Here is a 20,212-nt window from a genome sequence, read left to right on the forward strand (position 1 = left end):
TATACCAATACCATAGTCCAGTTTAGGTTTTACTTATATTGTTTTAACATTCTTTTTAAATAGTCAGGCGTTTGGTTTGTACTTCATTATTGCTAAATGATATATGTCATCCATTATTTTCAATTTCAGTTTTTTTCTTATGTTGTGGTCTCTCAAGTTATTATGTTTGTATCGTTTAATATTCTTCAGGTTCTGAAAGTGCTTCTCCTTCACATTCAAACACATGTTCAAGATCTCAGACACCTTCTCCGTCTACTTTGAATGCTGATCATATGGAACAAAAAGATTTACCTCTGGATGAAAAATTGCATCATTCAGTCTTGCAGACTCCAGATGACTTGGGTATTACTTACATAGTTAATTCATTTAAAGTTAAATATGCGACTTGTTCCAAATATTTAATCTTGATCCCTCAGTATGGTACTATGACATAGATACACTTTGTTGAAAATGTTTTCCTTTTATCTAAATTGTTTTTATGGTAAGACATGCCAGCTAGGAGAAAGTGAGCACTGCACATGCTGGAGATCAGAGTCAAAAGTGTGGCACTGGACAAACACAGCAGGTCAGGCAGCTTCCGAAGGGTAGGAGAGTCAAGGTCTCGAGCATACGCTCTTCATCAGGATTGTGGAGGGTGCCCCAAGAGAGCTGAGAGGAGTTGGTGGGGGGGGTGGGGGAAGGGGGGGGGTGCGGCGGTGGGGGAGTGGAGTGGGGGGTGTGTGGCTGGGGGTGGGGGGAGTGGTGTGGTTCTGGGGCGGGGAAGGTAGCTAGTATTGCGATAGATAATTGGGGGTGGGGATTGATGGTGATAGGTCAGAGTGGATAGATGTAAAGGAAGATGGACAGCTACTGCTGAAAATGTGTTGCTGGAAAAGCGCAGCAGGTCAGGCAGCATCCAAAGAGCAGGAGAATCGATGTTTCGGCATGAGCCCTTCTTTCCTGAAGAAGGGCTCATGCCCGAAACATTGATTCTCCTGCTTTTTGGATGCTGCCTGACCTGCGTTTTTCCAGCAACACATTTTCAGCTCTGATCTCCAGCATCTTCAGACCTCACTTTCTCCTCGAAGATGGACAGCTAGGACAGTTCAAGATGGTAGTGCCCAGTTGGAGGGTTGGATCTGGGATAAGGTGGGTGGAGGGGGATGAGGGAACTGGTGAAATCGACATTGCTGCCATGTGGTTGGACGGTCCCGAAGCGGAAGATGAGATATTCTTTCCCCAAGTGGCTTAGATTTGGCGGTGCAGGAAGCCCAGGACTTGCATGTCCTTGGCGGAGCCGAGTGGGGGGAGTTGAAGTGGTCACCCACAGGGCAGTGGGATTGTTGGGTGCGTGTGTCCCGGAGATATTCTCTGAACCATGCAGCAAGTTGGCGTCCTGTATCCTTAGTGTAAAGGAGACCACATCGAGAGCAGCAGACACAGTAGGTGAGGTGTTTGGATGTGCAGAAAAATCTCTGCTGGATGTGGAAGGATCCTTTGGGGACTTGAGAGGAGGTGTGGGCACAGACTTTACAGCTCTTGCAGTTGCAATAGATGGTGCCAGGAGTGGGGGGTGGGGGGAGCATGGACCTAACACGAGAGTCGCAGATGGAATGATCTCTGTGAAATGTTGATAAGGTGTAGAGAGGAAAATATATCCCTGGTGGGGTCTAACTATTGGTGGTGGAAATGACAGAGGATGATGTGTTATATCCAGAGATTGGTGTGGTGGAAGGTGAAGACCAGAGGCGTTTTACCTTTTGGAGGGGCAGGGTTCAAGGGCAGAGGTGCAGGAAGCAGGGGAGATGCACTGGAGGGCAGTTAAGAAACTGTTATGTGATCAGTTTTATTTGAGTACAGGTTTACACAATTCATGTTGTATTGATGGCATATGTTTCTGTTTAGCGATAGTTTCAAAATATTTAAATTTTAATTTGGTGTACTTTTTTGTGTTAAATGTAACTTTTCTAAACAATATATGTGTATTGTCTGTTTTATAACTTAAAATGTTACATTGAGCAGAAAACAGTGAATTTCCAAATGAAGATTGCAGTGTGATGGCAGGAGGAAGTCTTAAAGGTTGGCATGAAGATGTTGCTACAGTTATGTGGAGACGAATGCTTGGTATTTTGGGAGATGTCAACTGCATTAAGGATCCTGAAATTCATGCTCAAGTTTTTGACTATTTATGTGAGCTGTGGCAGAATTTGGCCAAGGTAAGCTCTTAATTTAAGCTTGCTTGCAAAGATTAGCAGTGCTATGATGGACGAAGCTTTCCATATTTTTTTTATGCTTTTTTTTTCAAAATAAATAGAAAATGGATAGTACATGGTTGTTACTTATAGTTTGCAGTTTATGAAAGCAACTTGTGATTTGCTGTTTAAAGTTTAATCTTGTTGAAATTCACATGTTGCATTCATTAATGGGATGTGAGAGTCACTGACAAGCATTTATTGTCCACTCAATTGATGGAGAGATTGTGAACGACTGCCATTATCTACTGTAGCCTGTATAGTAAAGGTAATTCCACCCACCTGCCTCTTCAGTGTTGTTAAGTAAGGAGTTCCGGGATTTTGATTCATTGGCAATGAAAGAACAGCAATATTTTTCTGTTTCAGGGTCTCCCGTGGTTTTGCTGCCCTTTTGGCTGTGGGTGATGATGCTCATGAGCATAGAGGCATACGTATTAATAAAGCTTTAACCAGTTGTTGCAGTCCATTCTTTAGGTAGTGCACATTTTGGTCAAGTTGCACTTATGATGGGAGGATAGAATATTTAAAATGGTGAATGTGGTGCAGTCAAGTAGGCTACTTTTCCCTACGTGATGTCAAGTTTTAGCCCTTTGAGCAATGTTCAAATTGTGCTCATCCAGGAAAGTGGAGAGTATTTTCATCATATTCCTGACTTGTTCCTTTATAGAAATTGGAAAGGCTTTGGAGAGTCAGGAGCTCACAATAAAATACCCAGCCTTTTACATGCTCTTTTAGTAACAGTATATTCAGGGCTCAGATGACCCCAGGATTTTAATGGAGAATTCAGCAATGTAAATGCCATTGAATGTCATACAACGATGATACCTTGTTGAAGATGTTCATTGCCTAGCATTTGTGTGGCAGAAAAAATCTTGCTACTTATCAGTTCAAGCCATAAATATTGTGCACACAGACATAGACTGCATTATCTGAGAAGTGGCAAAGGTTCTGAACACACCTAAACGTTAAGTTTCTCTGTTTTTGACCTGGTGATGAAGGAACGGTCATTGATGAGACAGCTGAAAATGATTGGGCCTAGCACACTATGCTGACAAACTCCTAGCTGCTACATCCATGGGACTGAAGCGGTTGGCCTCTAAAATAACAAACATCTTGCTTTGTGCTACGTATCACTGCCGCTACAATCCCATGGACTGAAATTTTACTTGTACTTTTAGATGTCTCTCACAGTCATATGTTTCATTGATGTCAGGGGCTGTTGCTCTCAGTGTATTCATCCATGTTTGGGCCAAAACATTAATATGGTCTGAATTCAGGTACTCCTGTTGAAACCTGAATTAAACATTATTGAATTGACACTTAGTGAGTAAGTAATGCTTAACATTGTGAACGTTCCGTCATATTGTTGATGATTGAGAATAGACTGTTGGGTTGTGATTACTTGGATTATTTGGATCTGTTCTGCATTTAGTGGGCTAGAGATGCTCAACAATTTTCCACATTGTTCTATATTGTCGCTGTACTCAAAGAGCTTGGCTAATATCATGGCTAGCTCTGAACATGTCATTACTACTGCAGCCACAGTGTTGTCAGAGTCCATAAGCTTCACTTTATCTAATTCCTTTTCCATGAAATCAAGAAACAAATAAAACTAATTGACTTGGCAAGACTCGGGCATCTGTGATGCTGGGGATGTCCTTGAGGAGACATCCATTTAATAATTCTGGCTGAAGATAGTTTCAAATGCCATGTCTTCTGTACTTATATACTAGTCTTGCTGTCAGTTGAGCATGGGGACGTTTCTAAAGCTATCTGCTCCTATTAACTGTGAAATTATCCACAACTTTTCATGATGAGCATGATCAGGTAGCATGTATATAGAGAGAAAATTAATTCGGCTTTGAGATAGATGACCTGAAATGCTGCAAGATCATCATCTATCTGAAACATGTTTTCCCCTCTCCAGAAATGTTGCCTGACCTGCTGAGTACTTTCAATATTTTTACATTTATTGCAGATTTTCAGAATCTGCAAGATTTTATGATTGTATTAATGTTGATATAGGACCCTGGGGAATTAACTGTAAGGTATGATTCCATGAGTGTGTCTATGTTAGCCTATTACATTATTAATCTATGGAACAGCTCTCCCAAATTTGGCAGATGATAGTGAAAGCAGTCTTTGTGAGGCTGACAGGGATGGGAGTATTTTTGTTGTTCCTGCCACAGAGTTTATGCAGATTTGTTTTTCTGGTTTCAGTGCAGTTTCTCAAAGCAGCTTGGCAGAGTAGCTAAGAGTCAGCCAGTTTGCTGAGTATGGAGCTGCATAAATCAGACTGGGTAAGAATGGAAGATGTTCTTTCCTGGTAGATACTAGTGAATTTTAGAAAACAATTTGTTTTTGTTTCATGGTCACCATTGAAGACGGGGCTTTTTCCTTCTAGGTTTGTTCAATTAATTGAATGTAGATTTTCCAACAGCCATGATGGAGTTTGAACCCCGGTTGTCAGCTCATGAATTCAGCCATCTGAATTATTCGTTCAGTAACCCCCTGTGTGACCAGATGCCTGAGAATCCCAAAAGATCAAAATCCACTTGAAATCATTCTCTGCCTGATCCTGTATTTCACTAGTATTTTGTTTTCACCTCAGTTTCTGGTATCTTTATTTCATACTATCTCCAGAGTCAAAACCAGTTTAGGTTAACCTTAAAGCATAGATAACTAATAAGTGGAGCAAACAGACAGGGAGCTGCAACTGTTTGACATCGCTATCCAACATAACACCTGTTACAGGTTCTCTATTGTCTTAGAATGTAATAAAATGTATTTGTGCTTTAAATGCTCGTATTGCCAGGATCATGGAATCATGGATTGTGGAGATGAAGTGATGTTATTTTGTAACTGCCAATGATGCTGTGTTGGATATGAAGTCAACTGTGTTTTCAGACGTAAATTATTCAGCAGGTAGTGCACATATTTGATTATGTAATTGAACTGCAGCAGTTCAAGAAGGTGGATCACCACCACCTTCTCGGGCAATTAAGGATGGGCAATAAATGCTGGCTCAGACATCAATACCATCTCCCATGAATGAATTACAAAAAGATTAGAGGCTGAATATGTGTACTTTTCTGTTTGCCAATATCATTGGAATATCTCGGACCGATGTTTTGAAACTCTTCTGTAGGTTCTAGGACATTACAGTGCAGTACAGATCCTTCAACCCTCGATGTTGCACCGACCTGTGCAACCAATCTGTAGCCTATATAGCCTACATTATTCCATTTTCATCTATATGTTTATCCAATAACCATTTAAATGACCTTAAATTTGGCAAGTCTACTGCTGTTGCAGGCAGTACGTTCCATGCCCCTACTAATCTCAGGGTAAAGAAACTACCTCTGACATCTGTCCTATATCTATCACCCCTCTATTTAAAGCTATGTCCTCTCATGCTAGCCATCACCATCCAAGAAAAAAGGCTGTCACTGTCCACCCTATCTAACCCTCTGCTTATCTTATATGTCTCAATTAAGTCACCTCTCAACTTTCTTCTCTAACGAAAACATATCCCTCAGCCTTTCCTCGTAGAACCTTCCCTCCATACCAAGCAACATGTCAGTAAATCTCATCTGAAGCTTTTCCAAAGCTTCCACATCCTTCCTATTAACTGGTGACCAGAACTGTATGCAATACTCGAAGTGTGGCCGCACCAGAGTTTTGTAGAGCTGCAGCATAACTTTGTGGCTCCGAAAATCAATCCTTCTACCAATAAAAGCTAACACACTGTATGCCGCCTTAACAACCTGATCTATGTGGGCAACCTTCAGGGATCTATGTACATGGGCATCGAGATCTCTTTGCTCAGCTACACTACCAAGAATCTTACCATTAGCCCAGTACTCTGCATTCCAGTTGCTCCTTCCAAATTGAATCACCTCACACTTTTCCACGTTAAACTCCATTTGTTATCTCTCAGCCCAGCTCTGCAGCTTATCTATGTCCCTCTATAACCTGTGACATCCTTCAGTACAGTCCACAACTCCTTTGACCTTAGTGTCATCCGCAAATTTACTAACCCATCCTTATATGCACTCGTCTGGGTCGTTTATAAAAATCACAAACAGCAATGGCCTCAAAACAGATCCTTGCAGTCCACCAACAGTAATTGAACTCCAGGATGAATACTTCCCATCAACCACCACCCTCGGTCTTCTTTTCAGCTAGCCAATTTCTGATCCAATCCGTGATATCACCCTCAATCCCATGCGTCCGTATTTTGTGCAATAGCCTACTGTGGGGAACCTTATCAAAATCCATATGCAACAACCGCTTTATCCTCCTCCACCTGTTTGGTCACTTTCTCAAAGAACTCGATAAGCTTTGTGAGGCACGACCTACCTTTCACCAATCCGTGTTGACTGTCCCTAATCAAATTATTCCTTTCCAGATAATTATAAATCCTATCCCTTATAAACTTTTCCAACACTTTGCCCACTACCAAAGATAGGCTCACTGGTCTATAATTATCAGGGTTATCTCTACCCCACCTTCTTGAACAAGGGGACAACATTTGCTAACCTCCAGTCTTCTGGCACTGTTCCTGTAGACAAGGACGACATAAAGATCAAAGCCAAAGGCTCGGCACCTCCTCTCTTGTTTCACAGAAAATCCGATGATAAATCCCATCCAGCCCAGGGGACTTAACTATTTTCACACCTTCCAGAATTGCTAACACCTCTTCCTTGTGAACCTCAATCCCAACTAGTCAGTATCTCAGTATTCTCTTCGACAACATTGTTAGTATTCACATTGGAAAGAGACAAAAAACATTCATTTAGCACTTCCCCTAACTCCTCTGATTCCATGCACAACTTCCAGTTACTATCCTTGATTGGCCTAATCTTTCTCTCATCATTAATTTATTCCTGATATACCTATTAGAAAGCTTTTCATTGATCCTATCTGCCAATGACTTCTCATGACTCCTCCTGGCTCTTCTTCATGCTCTCTTTCGGTCTTTCCTGGCTAACGTTTAACTCTCAAGCGCCCTAACTGAGCCTTCATTTCTCATCCTAACATAAGCCGCCTGCTTCCTCTTAACAAGAGTTTCAACTTCTTTAGTAAACCACGGTTCCCTCACTTGACCACTTCCTCCCTTCCTGACAGGTACATATTTATCAAGGACATGCAGTAGCTGTTCCTTGAATAAGCTCCACATTTCAATTGTGCCCATCCCCTGCAGTTTCCTTCCCCATCTTCTGCATCATAATTGCCTTTCTCCCAACTATAACTCTTGCCTTGTGTTATATGACCTTGCCTTTTCATCGCTAAAGGAGATAGTGAGGACTGCAGATGCTGGAGATCAGAGCTGAAAATGTGTTTCTGGAAAAGCGCAGCAGGTCAAGCACCATCCAAAGAGCAGGAGAATCGACGTTTCGGGCATGAGCCCTTCTTCAGGAATGAGGAAAGTGTGTCCAGCAGGTTAAGATAAAAGGTAGGGAGGAGGGACTTGGGGGAGGGGCGTTGGAAATGCAATAGGTGGAAGGAGGTCAAGGTGAGGATGATAGGCTAGAGTGGGGGTGGGGGCGGAGAGATCAGGAAAAAGATTGCAGGTTAGGAAGGTGGTGCTGAGTTCGAGAGGTTTGACTGAGACAAGGTTGGGGGGAGGGGAAATGAGGAAACTGGAGAAATCTAGGTTCATCCCTTGTGGTTGGAGGGATCCTAGGCGGAAGATGAGGCGCTTTTCCTCCAGCCGTTGTGTTGCTATGGTCTAGCGATGGAGGAGTCCAAGGACCTGCATGTCCTTGGCGGAATGGGAGGGGGAGTTAAAGTGTTGAGCCAGGGGGTGGTTGGGTTGGTTGGTACGAGTGTCCCAGAGGTGTTCCCTGAAACGTTCGGCAAGTAGGCGGCCTATCTCCCCAATATAGAGGAGGCCACATCAGGTGCAGCGGATGCAGTAAATGATGTGTATGGAGGTGCAGGTGAATTTGTGGCGGATGTGGAAGGATCCCTTAGGGCCTTGGAGGGAAGTAAGGGAGGAGGTGTGGGCGCAAATTTTGCATTTCTTGCGGTTGCAGGGGAAGGTGCCGGGATTGGAGGTTGGATTGGTGAGGGGTGTGGACCTGACGAGGGAGTCACGGAGGGAGTGATCTTTTCGGAACGCTGATAGGGGAGGGGAGGGAAATGTATCTCTGGTGGTGGGGTCCGTGAAGGTGGCGGAAATGACGACAGATGATACGATGTATGTGGAGGTTGGTGGGGTGGTAGGTGAGGACCAGTAGAGTTCTGACCTGGTGGAGATTGGAGGGGCGGGGCTCAAGGCGGAGGAGCGGGAAGTGGAAGAGATGCAGTGGAGGCATTGTCGATCACGTCTGGGGGGAAACTGCGGTCTCCGCGCCTACTTCTTCAACTAGGATTCTCGCCCACCCTCTGACGACCCCTTCTCCCGCCTCCAACACACCTGGACACCCCATGCTGGCCTCTTACCCGCCCTTGATCTCTTCATAGCCAACTGCTGCCGCGACATTAACCGCCTCAACCTGTCCACCCCTCTCACCCACTCCAACCTCCCATCCTCGGAATGTGCAGCCCTCCACTCCCTCTGTTCCAACACCAACCTCACTATCAAACCGGCAGACAAGGGAGGCACAATAGTAGTTTGGCGCACCGACCTTTACACCGCTGAGGCTAAATGCCAGCTCACGGACACCTCCTCCTACTGCCCCCTTGACCATGACCCCACCTCCCACCACCAAACCATCATCTCCCAGACCATCCATAACCTCAGCAACTCAGAGGATCCCCCATCCACCGCCTCCAACCTCATAGTCCCACAACCCCGCACCGCCCGTTTCTACCTCCTGCCCAAAATCCACAAACCTGACTGCCCCAGATGACCCATTGTCTCAGCCTGCTCCTGCCACACAGAACTCATCTCTGCGTACCTCGACACGGTCCTGTCCCCCTTAGTCCAAGAACTCCCCAACTACGTTCAGGACACCACCCACGCCCTCCACCTCCTCCATGATTTTCGCTTCCCTCGTCCCCAACGCCTTATCTTCACCATGGACATCCAGTCCATGTACACCTCCATCCCCCATCACGAAGGACTCAAAGCCCTCCACTTCTTCCTTTCCTGCCGTACCAACCAGTACCCTTCCACTGAGACCTGACTGAACTGGTCCTCACCCTGAATAACTTCTCTTTCCAATCCTCCCACTTTCTCCAAACCAAAGGAGGAGCCATGGGCCCCAGCTATGCCTGCCTCTTCATAGGATATATGGAACAGTCCATCTTCCGCAGCTACACTGGCATCACCCCCCACCTTTTCCTCTGCTGCATCGGTGACTGTATCGGCGCTGCCTCGTGCTTCCACGAGGAGGTTGAACAGTTCATCCACTTTACCAACACCTTCCACCCTGACCTCAAGTTTACCTGGACCATCTCAGACTCCTCCCTCCCCTTCCTAGACCTTTCCTTTTCTATCTCGGGCGACCGACTCAACACGGACATTTACTACAAACCAACTGACTCCCACAGCTACCTACACTACACCTCCTCCCACCCTGCCCCCTGTAAAAACGCAATCCCGTACTCCCAATTCCTTCATCTCCACCGCATCTGCTCCCAGGAGGACCAGTTCCAATACCGTACAACCCAAATGGCCTCCTTCTTCAAAGACCGCAATTTCCCCCCAGACGTGATCGACAATGCCCTCCACCGCATCTCCTCCACTTCCCGCTCCTCCACTTTCTGCTCCTCCGCCCATGACCCCCGCCCCTCCAATTGCCACCAGGACAGAACCCCACTGGTCCTCGCCTACCACCCCACCAACCTCCACATACATCGTACCATCCGTCGTCATTTCCGTCACCTCCAAACTGACCCCACCACCAGAGATATATTTCCCTCTCCTCCCCTATCAGCGTTCCGAAAAGACCACTCCCTCCGTGACTCCCTCGTCAGGTCCACACCCCCCACCAAGCCAACCTCCACTCCCGGCACCTTCCCCTGCAACCGCAAGAAATGCAAAACTTGCGCCCACACCTCCCCCCTTACTTCCCTCCAAGGCCCCAAGGGATCCTTCCATATCCGCCACAAATTCACCTGCACCTCCATACACATCATTTACTGCATCCGCTGCACCCGATGTGGCCTCCTCTACATTGGGGAGACAGGCCGCCTACTTGCCGAACGTTTCAGGGAACACCTCTGGGACACCCAGACCAACCAACCCAACCACCCCGTGGCTCAACACTTCAACTCCCCCTCCCATTCCGCCAAGGACATGCAGGTCCTTGGACTCCTCCATCGCCAGACCATAGCAACATGACGGCTGGAGGAAGAGCTCCTCATCTTCCGCCTAGGAACCCTCCAACCATAAGGGATGAACCTAGATTTCTCCAGTTTCATTCCCCCTCCCCCCACCTTGTCTCAGTCAAATTCCTCGAACTCAGCACCGCCTTCCTAACCTGCAATCTTCTTCTGACCTCTCCGCCCCCACCCCCACTCCAGCCTATCATCCTCACCTTGACCTCCTTCCACCTATCACATCTCCATCGCCCCTCCCCCAAGTCCCTCCTCCCTACCTTTTATCTTAACCTGCTGGACACACTTTCCTCATTCCTGAAGAAGGGCTCATGCCCGAAACGTCAATTCTCCTGCTCTTTGGATGGTGCCTGACCTGCTGCGCTTTTCTAGCAACACATTTTCAGCTCTTTCCATCGCTAAAGTAAACATAAACAAATTGTGGTCACTATCGCCAAAGTGCTTACTTACCTCCAAATCTAACATCTGGCCAGGTTCATTACCCAGCTCCAAATCCAATGGTGCCTCATCCTTTGTTGGCTTGTCTACATATTGTGTCAGGAAACCACCTGCACAGGTTGGACAAAAACTGACCCATCTAAAGTACTCGAACTATGGTATTTCCCATTCCTGAAGAAGGGCTTATGCCCGAAACGTCGATTCTCCTGCCCCTCGGATGCTGCCTGGCCTGCTATGTTTTTCCAGCACCACATTTTTCAATTCTGGTCTCCAGCATCTGCAGTCCTCACTTTCTCCTGTGGTATTTCCAGTCAATGTTTGGAAATTTAAAGTCCCTCATAACAACTACCATGTTACTCTCGCTCCTATCCAGAATTATCTTTGCTATCCTTTCCTCTACATGTCTGGAACAATTTGGAGGCCGATAGAAACCTCCCAACAGGGTGATCTCCCCTTGCCTGTTTCTAATCTCAGCCTGTACTTACTCAGTAGATGAGTCTTCAAATGTCCTTTTTGCCACCGTAATGCTGTCCTTGACCAACAATGACACACCTCCCCCTCTTTTATCATTGTCTCTGATATAACTGAAACACCTAAATTCCAGAACCCGCAGCAACCATTCCCATCCCTGCTCTATCCATGTCTCCGAAATGGCCACAACATCGAAGTCCCAGGTAACCACCCATGCTGCAATTTCACCCACTTTATTCGGGAAGCTCCTGGCCTTGAAGTAGGCAGTTCAAACCACCTTCCTGCTTGCCGGTGAACTCGTGCAACCTTGGAACCTCATTTCTGACCTCACTACGTTCAACCCCCTGGACACTGGAACTACAATTTAGGTTCCCAACCTATTGCTGAATTAGTTTGAACCCTCCCAAAGAACGTTAGTAAATTTCCGTCCAGGATATTGATACCCCTCTGGTTCAGGTGTAGGCCATCCTGTTTGTTGAAGTCCCACCTATCCCAGAATGAGCCGCAATTATCCAGGTTTCCGAAACCCACCCTCCTGCACCACCCCTATAGCCACGTATTCAACTCCTTTCTTTCCCCGTATTCCTCACCTCACTCGCATGTGGCATGGGCAACAAACCAGAGATAACAACTCTGTTTGTTCTAGCTCTAACCTTCCACCCTAGCTCCCTGAATTTCTGCCTTAACTCCCTATCCCTTTGTCTACCAATGTTGTTAGTACCTCTGTGGACCACGACTCGGGGCTGCTGCCCCTCAGTGATCCCAAAACATGATCCAAGACATCATGAACCTTGGCACCTGGGAGGCAACACACCAACCATGAGTCTCCCTCATTCCCATAGACCCTCCTATCTGTTCCCCTAACTATGGAGTCCCCAATGACTAATGGTCTGCTCATTGCCCCCTTCCCTTCTGAGCACCTGGGACAGACTTTGTGCCAGAGACCTGTGTACGTGCGTGCACACACACGCACGACACACGCACGCACGACGCACGCAGGCACGACACGCGCGCACACGACACGTCACACACACAACATGCACACACATACCATATGCACGCACACGACACGTCACATGACACGTCGCACACACATACCACACGCACGCACACGACACCACACGCACGACACCACACACACGACACCACACACGCACACATGACACACACACGGCACAACACGACGACACATGGCACGGCACACGCACACGACACACACACACACACACGACACCACACACACGACGACACACCCGTCGCACGCACACGATACACACAAGCGCGCACATGACACGTCACGCACACGGCACACGCACACAGCACACACACGACGCGCGCACACGATGCACCCACATGCACGACGCCCACACGCACAACACCCACACACCACACACACAACAAAGGACACACATGCACGATATATGTGTGTCGTGCGTGTGCATGTCATGCATGGCGCACACGGCACACGCAGACACGACACACACGCATGTGCATGAGACGCAGGTGCACGACATGACACACACACACAGGACTCGACACGACGCATGCCGCGCACACGCACACGACAGACACGACGCACACAGCATCCACACACAGACACGACACGGGCACGATACAAGACACACACACCGACACAAGACACACGACACACATGCACGAGACGACACAACACACACGCACGACACACACATGGCACGACACGACATGCACGAGACAACACGACACGCCACACGCACAACACGCCACACATGCACGACACGACATGACACACAACACACGCACGCACGACGCACACGCACACACGACACACGACACACACACGCACGACACACGACACACACACGCACGACACACGCGCACACACACACACCACACACACCCCCAACAGTATCCAAAACTTTATAGTTGTTATTAAGGGGAAAGGCCGTAGAGGTTCTCTGCATTGCCTGCCTGTTCCCTTTCCATCCCCTGTCTATAACTCATCTGCCTCTTTCTTGCACCAGAGGTGATACTACCTCCCTGTAATCTGCAATCTTTCCAAATGGTTCAAGCTCATGGATTGCCTTTCAAGATAACCTTGTTTGTGGTAATCCATGATCAATTTTTTTTTAGTTCACAAGATGTGGGCATCGCTGGCGAAGCCAGAATTTAAGTCCCATCTCTCATTGTCCTGGAGAAAATTATGTTTGCAAGGTAACACAACCCAGTGAATGCTCCTTTTGTGCAATGTGAGAAATCAGGGTTAACTCCAGTGTCCAAGGTCATCAAGTATGCAGGTGATGTCTCCAGCCCAGCTACTGAAAATCCATGTTTCAGGTCTGTAGCAGCAACTGGAGTCACCATGGAGCCTCTGCAAGGCTGAGATCTTTGTGGATAGTATGTACAGTGGGGTGGTTATGCTAAAGTTAAAGAGTGCATAGGCAGAAATGGTGTAGGTGATTAGACTACTCACACTCACAATAATGGCCAGTACTACTCTGAAGATATTAACACTAGTCCTGCTGGGTTGTTTGGATAGGTCCCACTTCTTCCTCAGAATATATTCTAATGCCTCAAATATCCCCAACCCCATTCCTCCAGCCATTTGGTTTATTCACCTATTCCTGATCTCATTCATATGTGACATTGGAGATAATTCAAAGATTACTACTTTCAGGCTTTCTTTTTAAATTATTTCCTAACTTCCTCTAGTGTGCTTGCAGGACTTTATACCTCTTCTTATTTCTGTCATGATACTGATATGGTATACAACCTCCAGGTGCTCTCTCTCACCTTCAGAACACTCTGCAGCCATTCTGTGACAACGTTGACCCTGGTACAAGTGAGGCAACACACCACTCTGGTATCTCGTCTGTGGGTGCAGAAATGTCTATCTGTTCCTCTTATAATAGAATATGACCACAATTGCTCTTCTAATTATCTTTTCTCCTTTCCTGTACAACTGAGCTGCTCTTGGTGCCACAGATTTGATTCTTATTGCATTCCCTGAGAAACCAGCTCCACCAGCAGTTTCAGAATTGGAAAGTGAGGTAGTTTCAGGGGACTCCTGAATGACCTGCCTGGTGCTTTCTCTCTGACTGGGAACTGAACATCCAAGGATATTGAAATGGAAAATGAGGTGAATTAGCATGGTGAGTGAAAGGTGAAGTCAGTGCAGTGGTGAGAAAAGATATTAGCACAAGAAGTCCAGATATGGAATCAATCTGGGGGAGCAAGCACACAAACAAGGGGCAGAAAGCATTAATGGGAGTTGTCCATACATCATCAAATACTAATGGTGAGTTTAGGGTGGCATGAAGCAGGAAATTAGAGGTGGAAGCTGTAAGAGTACGACAGTAATCATGGGTGATTTTAATCTATACAAAAAGTGCACAAACCACTTGAGTAGTAATATTGTGCAGATGAATTCCTGGAGTATGTATAGTGTGGTTTTCTTTAAACCAGTACACTCAGGAATCAACTCAAGGATAGGACATCTTCGATTTGTTTTTCGTGCAGTGAGAAGAGGTTCAATAATAATCTTGTGGTGAGATGTCCTTTAAGAAAAAGTGACCATAACGACACTGGGATAGAATGGCAGGTAGTCTAATATAAAACTGACAGCTTGAATGTACACTGTGGAAGCTATGAATATTTGATAGGTGAGTTGACTGTCATAGACTTGGTCACTTAATTAAAAGGCATGGATAAGAAATTATTAATATAACCATTTCTTATTGGAAAGAGGAAACTTCTGACAGGGTTGAGCAAACTGGCTGCAAGAATGATGATTCCCCTGGCTGGTGTGTCCAGAACAAATAGTTGCAGTCTCAGATTGAGGTAAGCCATTTCGGACTGAAACGAGGAGAATTTTTTTTCACTCATATGGTGTCGAACTCTCTACCACAGAAGGCTATAGAGCGAAAGTCACTGAATATAGTTAAGGAAGAAATAGGTTTTTAGCTATAGGTGTCAAGGGATATGGTGAGAGAATTGGAATATGTCATTAAGAAAGATTAAGTCACGATCCTATTGCATAGTGGAGGTGGCTCAATGGAATGAATAGCCTATTCCTCTCCTATTTTCTTTGTAAGCGGTGACCCCAGTATTGATGTTGGATGATAATGGTGCAGGTGAAGATAAGGGAGACATGACTTGGTTTTGCTTGTCAGAGATGACCATTGCACAACATCAACAATGCAAAAATGTCACTACTGCTTGTCATCCCATTGTCAGTCCTGTAGTGTGTTGTAAGCATCTTCAATATTGGAGGAGGACTGAATGGAGCGTAATACTGTGCCATGGTCAGTGAATGCATGACTGCCACAAAGAGAAAGTAATGAAGTTCATAAGATCATAAAACACAAGTGCAGAAGTAGGCCATTCAATGAGACCCTGGCTGATCTGAGAATCCTCAACTGCACTTTCCTGCATTTTCTCCATAATCCTTGATTCTCTAACTGATTAAAACTCGGTCCATCTAAGCCTTGGTCTGAAAATGATTGAGTTGAGGGCATTTTGCAGCAGTACTCTAAGGCTTAGGTGATTTTCCTATGAGCCAGATGTAAGTGTGAACAGTAATGATTTTTCTCCATTACACCTATTAATTTCAGTTGATCTCTTTTCCACTTGTATTTAATTTAGGCAATCCATATAGAGTCATAGAGGTTTACAGCATGGAAACAGACCCCTCGGTCCAACCTGTCCATGTCGACCAGATATCCCAACCCAATCTAGTCCCACCTGCCAGCACCTGGCCCATATCCCTCCAAGCCCTTCCTATTCATATACCCATCCAAATGCCTCTTAAATGTTGCAATTGCACCAGCCTCCACCACATCCTCTGGCAGCTCATTCCATACAGGTATCACTCTCTGCGTGAAAAAGATGCCCCCTAGGTCTCTTTTATATCTTTCCCCTCTCACCCTAAACCTATCCTGTCTAGTTCTGGACTCCCCGACCCCAGGGATAAGACTTTGTCTATTTACCCTATCCATTTCCCTCATAATTTTGTAAACCTCTAAAAGGTCACCCCTCAGCCTCCGACATTCCAGGGAAAGCAGCCCCAGCCTGAGATAATGATAATGTATGGAGCTAAGTTGTTCTAACAGAACCTGAATGGAGAAGAATTGTTTTGATTATTGGCGTGTATGTACATAAAATGATAACTCCTCCAGAATAGTACAACAAAATGTATAGCCTGTTCCAAATGATGGTGAATGTGTTGAAAAAGCAGGCTTGAGTGGTGAAGAAAGCATACAGTATGATGGATTTAAATACAACTTCGATATCTTTCTTGGAGAAAATAATATTTTGGTTTAGAATATGAGAATAATTTAAGACATGAGATATGGTGAGTGTATGCGTGAGAGGAACAGGTGACGTGATCCTGAGTTTTCTATAACTTCACATCGCTGGAGGTTTCCTTGTTTCGTTCTGGGTCGGTTATGGGAGAGTTGTTCAAGATTGATTGTTTTGTTTGATTAAAAGCACCATTACTGCATCAATGGCTAGCAAGGTGGTAAATAATGAATTCAGTGGATCATAGTCTTTCCTTGTTTATCGATTCCTGCATTCCAAGTTGCCTTTGGAGGTAGCAATTTAATACTGTTTAAGTTGTGCCAATTATTCTTAACAAGCCACACTGTTATCTTAAAACTTTGATTACTTTGGTTTCTAAAGTTTGCAAGTCACTAGATATGATTTTCACCTAAAGTATTCATCTGAAATTCCTTGCTTTGTGAAATATTCACAGTAAAATATTGTCTTGTTCAAACATTTATAATTATTTTGTCAAAAGATAATTTCCTTTCTTTAAAGGTGAGAGATAATCTTGGAATTACAGTAGACAATCACACCTCCCCACCACCTCCAGTTTTGATACCACCTCTCAGAATTCTAACTCCTTGGCTTTTTAAGGTAAGTTAAATTGTTTCTCAAAGATGAATGATCTATTTTTTGCTATTATTTCCATCAATCAATTCGTACACTAAGCCTTCAGAGCATTCAGAAATTTCAGGTTGTTCTTTCAGTACTTCATGCCCTTAACTTAGTGAAATCACCCTCATCTTTCAGTCAGAAGGTGTGTGTGTGTGTGTGTGTGTGTTCAGAAGTACCAAAACTCCACTAATCATGTTATCTTCCAAATGAGATATTAAACCACCTACCCCATCAGGTGAACATCAAGGACACTTTTCTAGCAGGAATACGGAAGTTCCTTACAATATTCTGGCTGTGAGTCAATTGTTAGCATTCTTCCCTCTGTTTTTGAAAATTATGAGTTAAATTTAACTCCAGAGATTTGACACTTCAGTGCAGCACTGGTGAGTATTGCTGCTTTTCAGGTGAAATTTTAAACAGTGCCCCTATGTATCCTCTTAAATTGGCAATAAAAAGTTGCAGCATTTTTTGAAGAAGAGTGGTGAAGTTTTTCTCGATTTCCTGATGCTTCCATCAAGATCACTAAAACAGACTATCTGGCGTTGCTATTTGGCAACTGTGTTGAGCATAAACTGCATTTTCTACACTCCAACAGCAATTCCATTTGAAGTGTTGAATTGACTGTAAAGTGTTTTCTAAAGTAAATTCTGTGTACAATGATCCTACTCTACTAGCTACCTGATGAAGGAGCAGCTTGTACTTCCAAATATGGACTATAAACTGGTGTCATATGATTTTTAATTTTTTCTAAAGTAGGGAATGCAGCCTTGATCATTCATTTCTATGTCAATAGCACGAAAAGCAAATTAAGCAATTGGTCTTTTAGTCTGACTCTGCTATATTGAAGCTAGTCAATATAGTTAAAAATCACACAACACCAGGTTATAGTCCAACAGGTTTAATTGGAAGCACTAACTTTCGGAGCAACGCTCCATCAGGTGATTGTGTGATCACCTGATGAAGGAACAGCACTCCAAAAGCTGGTGTGCTTCCAATTAAATCTGTTGGACTATAACCTGGTGTTGTGTGATTTTTAACTTTGTACACCCCAGTCCAACACTGGCATCTCCAAATCATGACTACTAGTCAATATATGCATCCACAAAACAGAACTTACTTTGGAAACACTTGAAGACTTTAAAGGTGCTAGAAAAGGCATATTTCATTCTCTCAACCGGGGCATTATCTGGGTCTGTGGGTTGTTTGTCTAGCAACAATAATAGTGCACCATAAACTTCCGCAAAAGTGCTAAGTATGGCTGCAGTCAGCAGCTCATTTTCTCCTGATTTCTGTTGATTTCAGTTTTACAAGGATTATTTGATGCTGCACTCTGTCAAATGCAGCCATATTTCAAGCGTTGTCACTCTCCTGAACGCGAAGGCCTCATTTGATCAAACCTGTGGGTCAAACCTTGCCATGATTTCTGAGATTCCTTTTTTCAGCTTCATGTGGAACTGCCAAAGTAGCTGCTGGATTCACAAGTTTTGTAATGGGGAATGCCAACTCTTTCAATGTCCATCCAGTTCTAGGTTTATTTTCTTTTTGACTTGTTTTGAGTTCCAAAATTTATAGTTCAGTAAATTCCCCAGAGTTAACCAGATTGCCATTTGCTCAGAATCTTAGCTTTCATTGACGACCAAAGGAATCAAGAAATCAATTTTAAGTCGTTATCCTTGTTTTCAGGCTCCACTATGGCCATGCCCTCCCCATTTCTGTAATTGTTTTCTACCCTATAACCCTCAGATATAAGATCTCATCTCTTGAACATCCACCTTTGGCCTACAGCAGCCTACACCTGAAGCTGCAGAATATATTATATTCATACTTAGTTGTTGGTCATATAATTATAGTCCATAATTCTTAGACATATTTCTGTTTGTTTCTATGGATGGTTCATATTTTCAAGGAAAGTATGTTTCAACATTACTTCTGTTTAATACACGACTATCGTTATAATTCTCTTTTGTTGTTGCACCAAGTTTATTAGTGCCATTGAGCATCTTATCTGGCTGTTTTGTGTATAGTAGTATGCCACAATGTTTTTTAGATCCAGATTTTTAGAATGAATTGTTTTACTGTTTTACAGAATGCTTAAATATTTAATGCTGCATAATAAAATAGGTTAATGTCCTTAATTAGCATCAAGGTTTCTCGTTTGTGTCATCCATACATCTTGATGTGGTTCATTCTTATTTTTTCTACATTTGGCTTGACTTAATTTACATTTATTAACTGTTGAAGAAAAAAGGAAATGTAATTATTAAACATTGTATACTGCTTTCATTATCAGGATTTAGACATTGAATAAGTGCAGTTATTATTATTCTGTGTTGATTATGGAAAAAACAGATTGTTTTGAAATATTATCAAAATGTTTCTGTCAGTGGTATGAACATTAGTGGCACAGTTGTCACTTCATAATAAAGTGTCAAAATATCATGTTGCGATATGTTTAAACTTATAAGGTGATAGGAAAGCTTGAAGATCTATTTTAGTGCAAAGTTAATGGCCAAAACCAGAGGATTGTGTTGTAAATCACATGGTTAACAATAGTAATAAAATCCACAAGCTATTCATTGCAAATAATAATTGGTACAGAATCATAAACATATAGAGCATAGAACGAAGCAACTTTCCCTACTGAATCATCATCCCACTGAAAACCAGGAACAGAACTTTCAAGTCAAAGTATTACTTGAACCAAACCAATCTAAGTCAGCAATAGACAATAGGTGCAGGAGTAGGCCATTCTGCACTTCGAGCCTGCATCACCATTCAATATGATCATGGCTGATCATCCTTAACCAGTATCCTGTTTCTGCCTTATCTCCATAACCCTTGCTTCCACAATCCTTGAGAGC

General features: G+C 44.2%; 1 protein-coding gene across 9 annotated transcripts in view; it reads left to right on the top strand.

Annotated features, from left to right (window-relative positions):
- The window catches only part of ralgapa1 (Ral GTPase activating protein catalytic subunit alpha 1), a 319,967-nt gene that overhangs the window by 132,175 nt on the left and 167,580 nt on the right, over window positions 1-20,212 (top strand). For all 9 annotated transcript variants that reach the window (XM_060829079.1, XM_060829081.1, XM_060829087.1 and 6 more), the window contains exons 21-23: window positions 190-342; window positions 2,002-2,195; window positions 17,232-17,330. In XM_060829079.1, the coding sequence (XP_060685062.1) occupies window positions 190-342; window positions 2,002-2,195; window positions 17,232-17,330 (446 nt within the window). The remainder of the gene's footprint in view (window positions 1-189; window positions 343-2,001; window positions 2,196-17,231; window positions 17,331-20,212) is intronic.

The sequence above is a fragment of the Hemiscyllium ocellatum genome, chromosome 8 (genome assembly GCF_020745735.1).
Source record: "Hemiscyllium ocellatum isolate sHemOce1 chromosome 8, sHemOce1.pat.X.cur, whole genome shotgun sequence".
In the NCBI taxonomy this organism is placed as follows: domain Eukaryota; kingdom Metazoa; phylum Chordata; class Chondrichthyes; order Orectolobiformes; family Hemiscylliidae; genus Hemiscyllium; species Hemiscyllium ocellatum.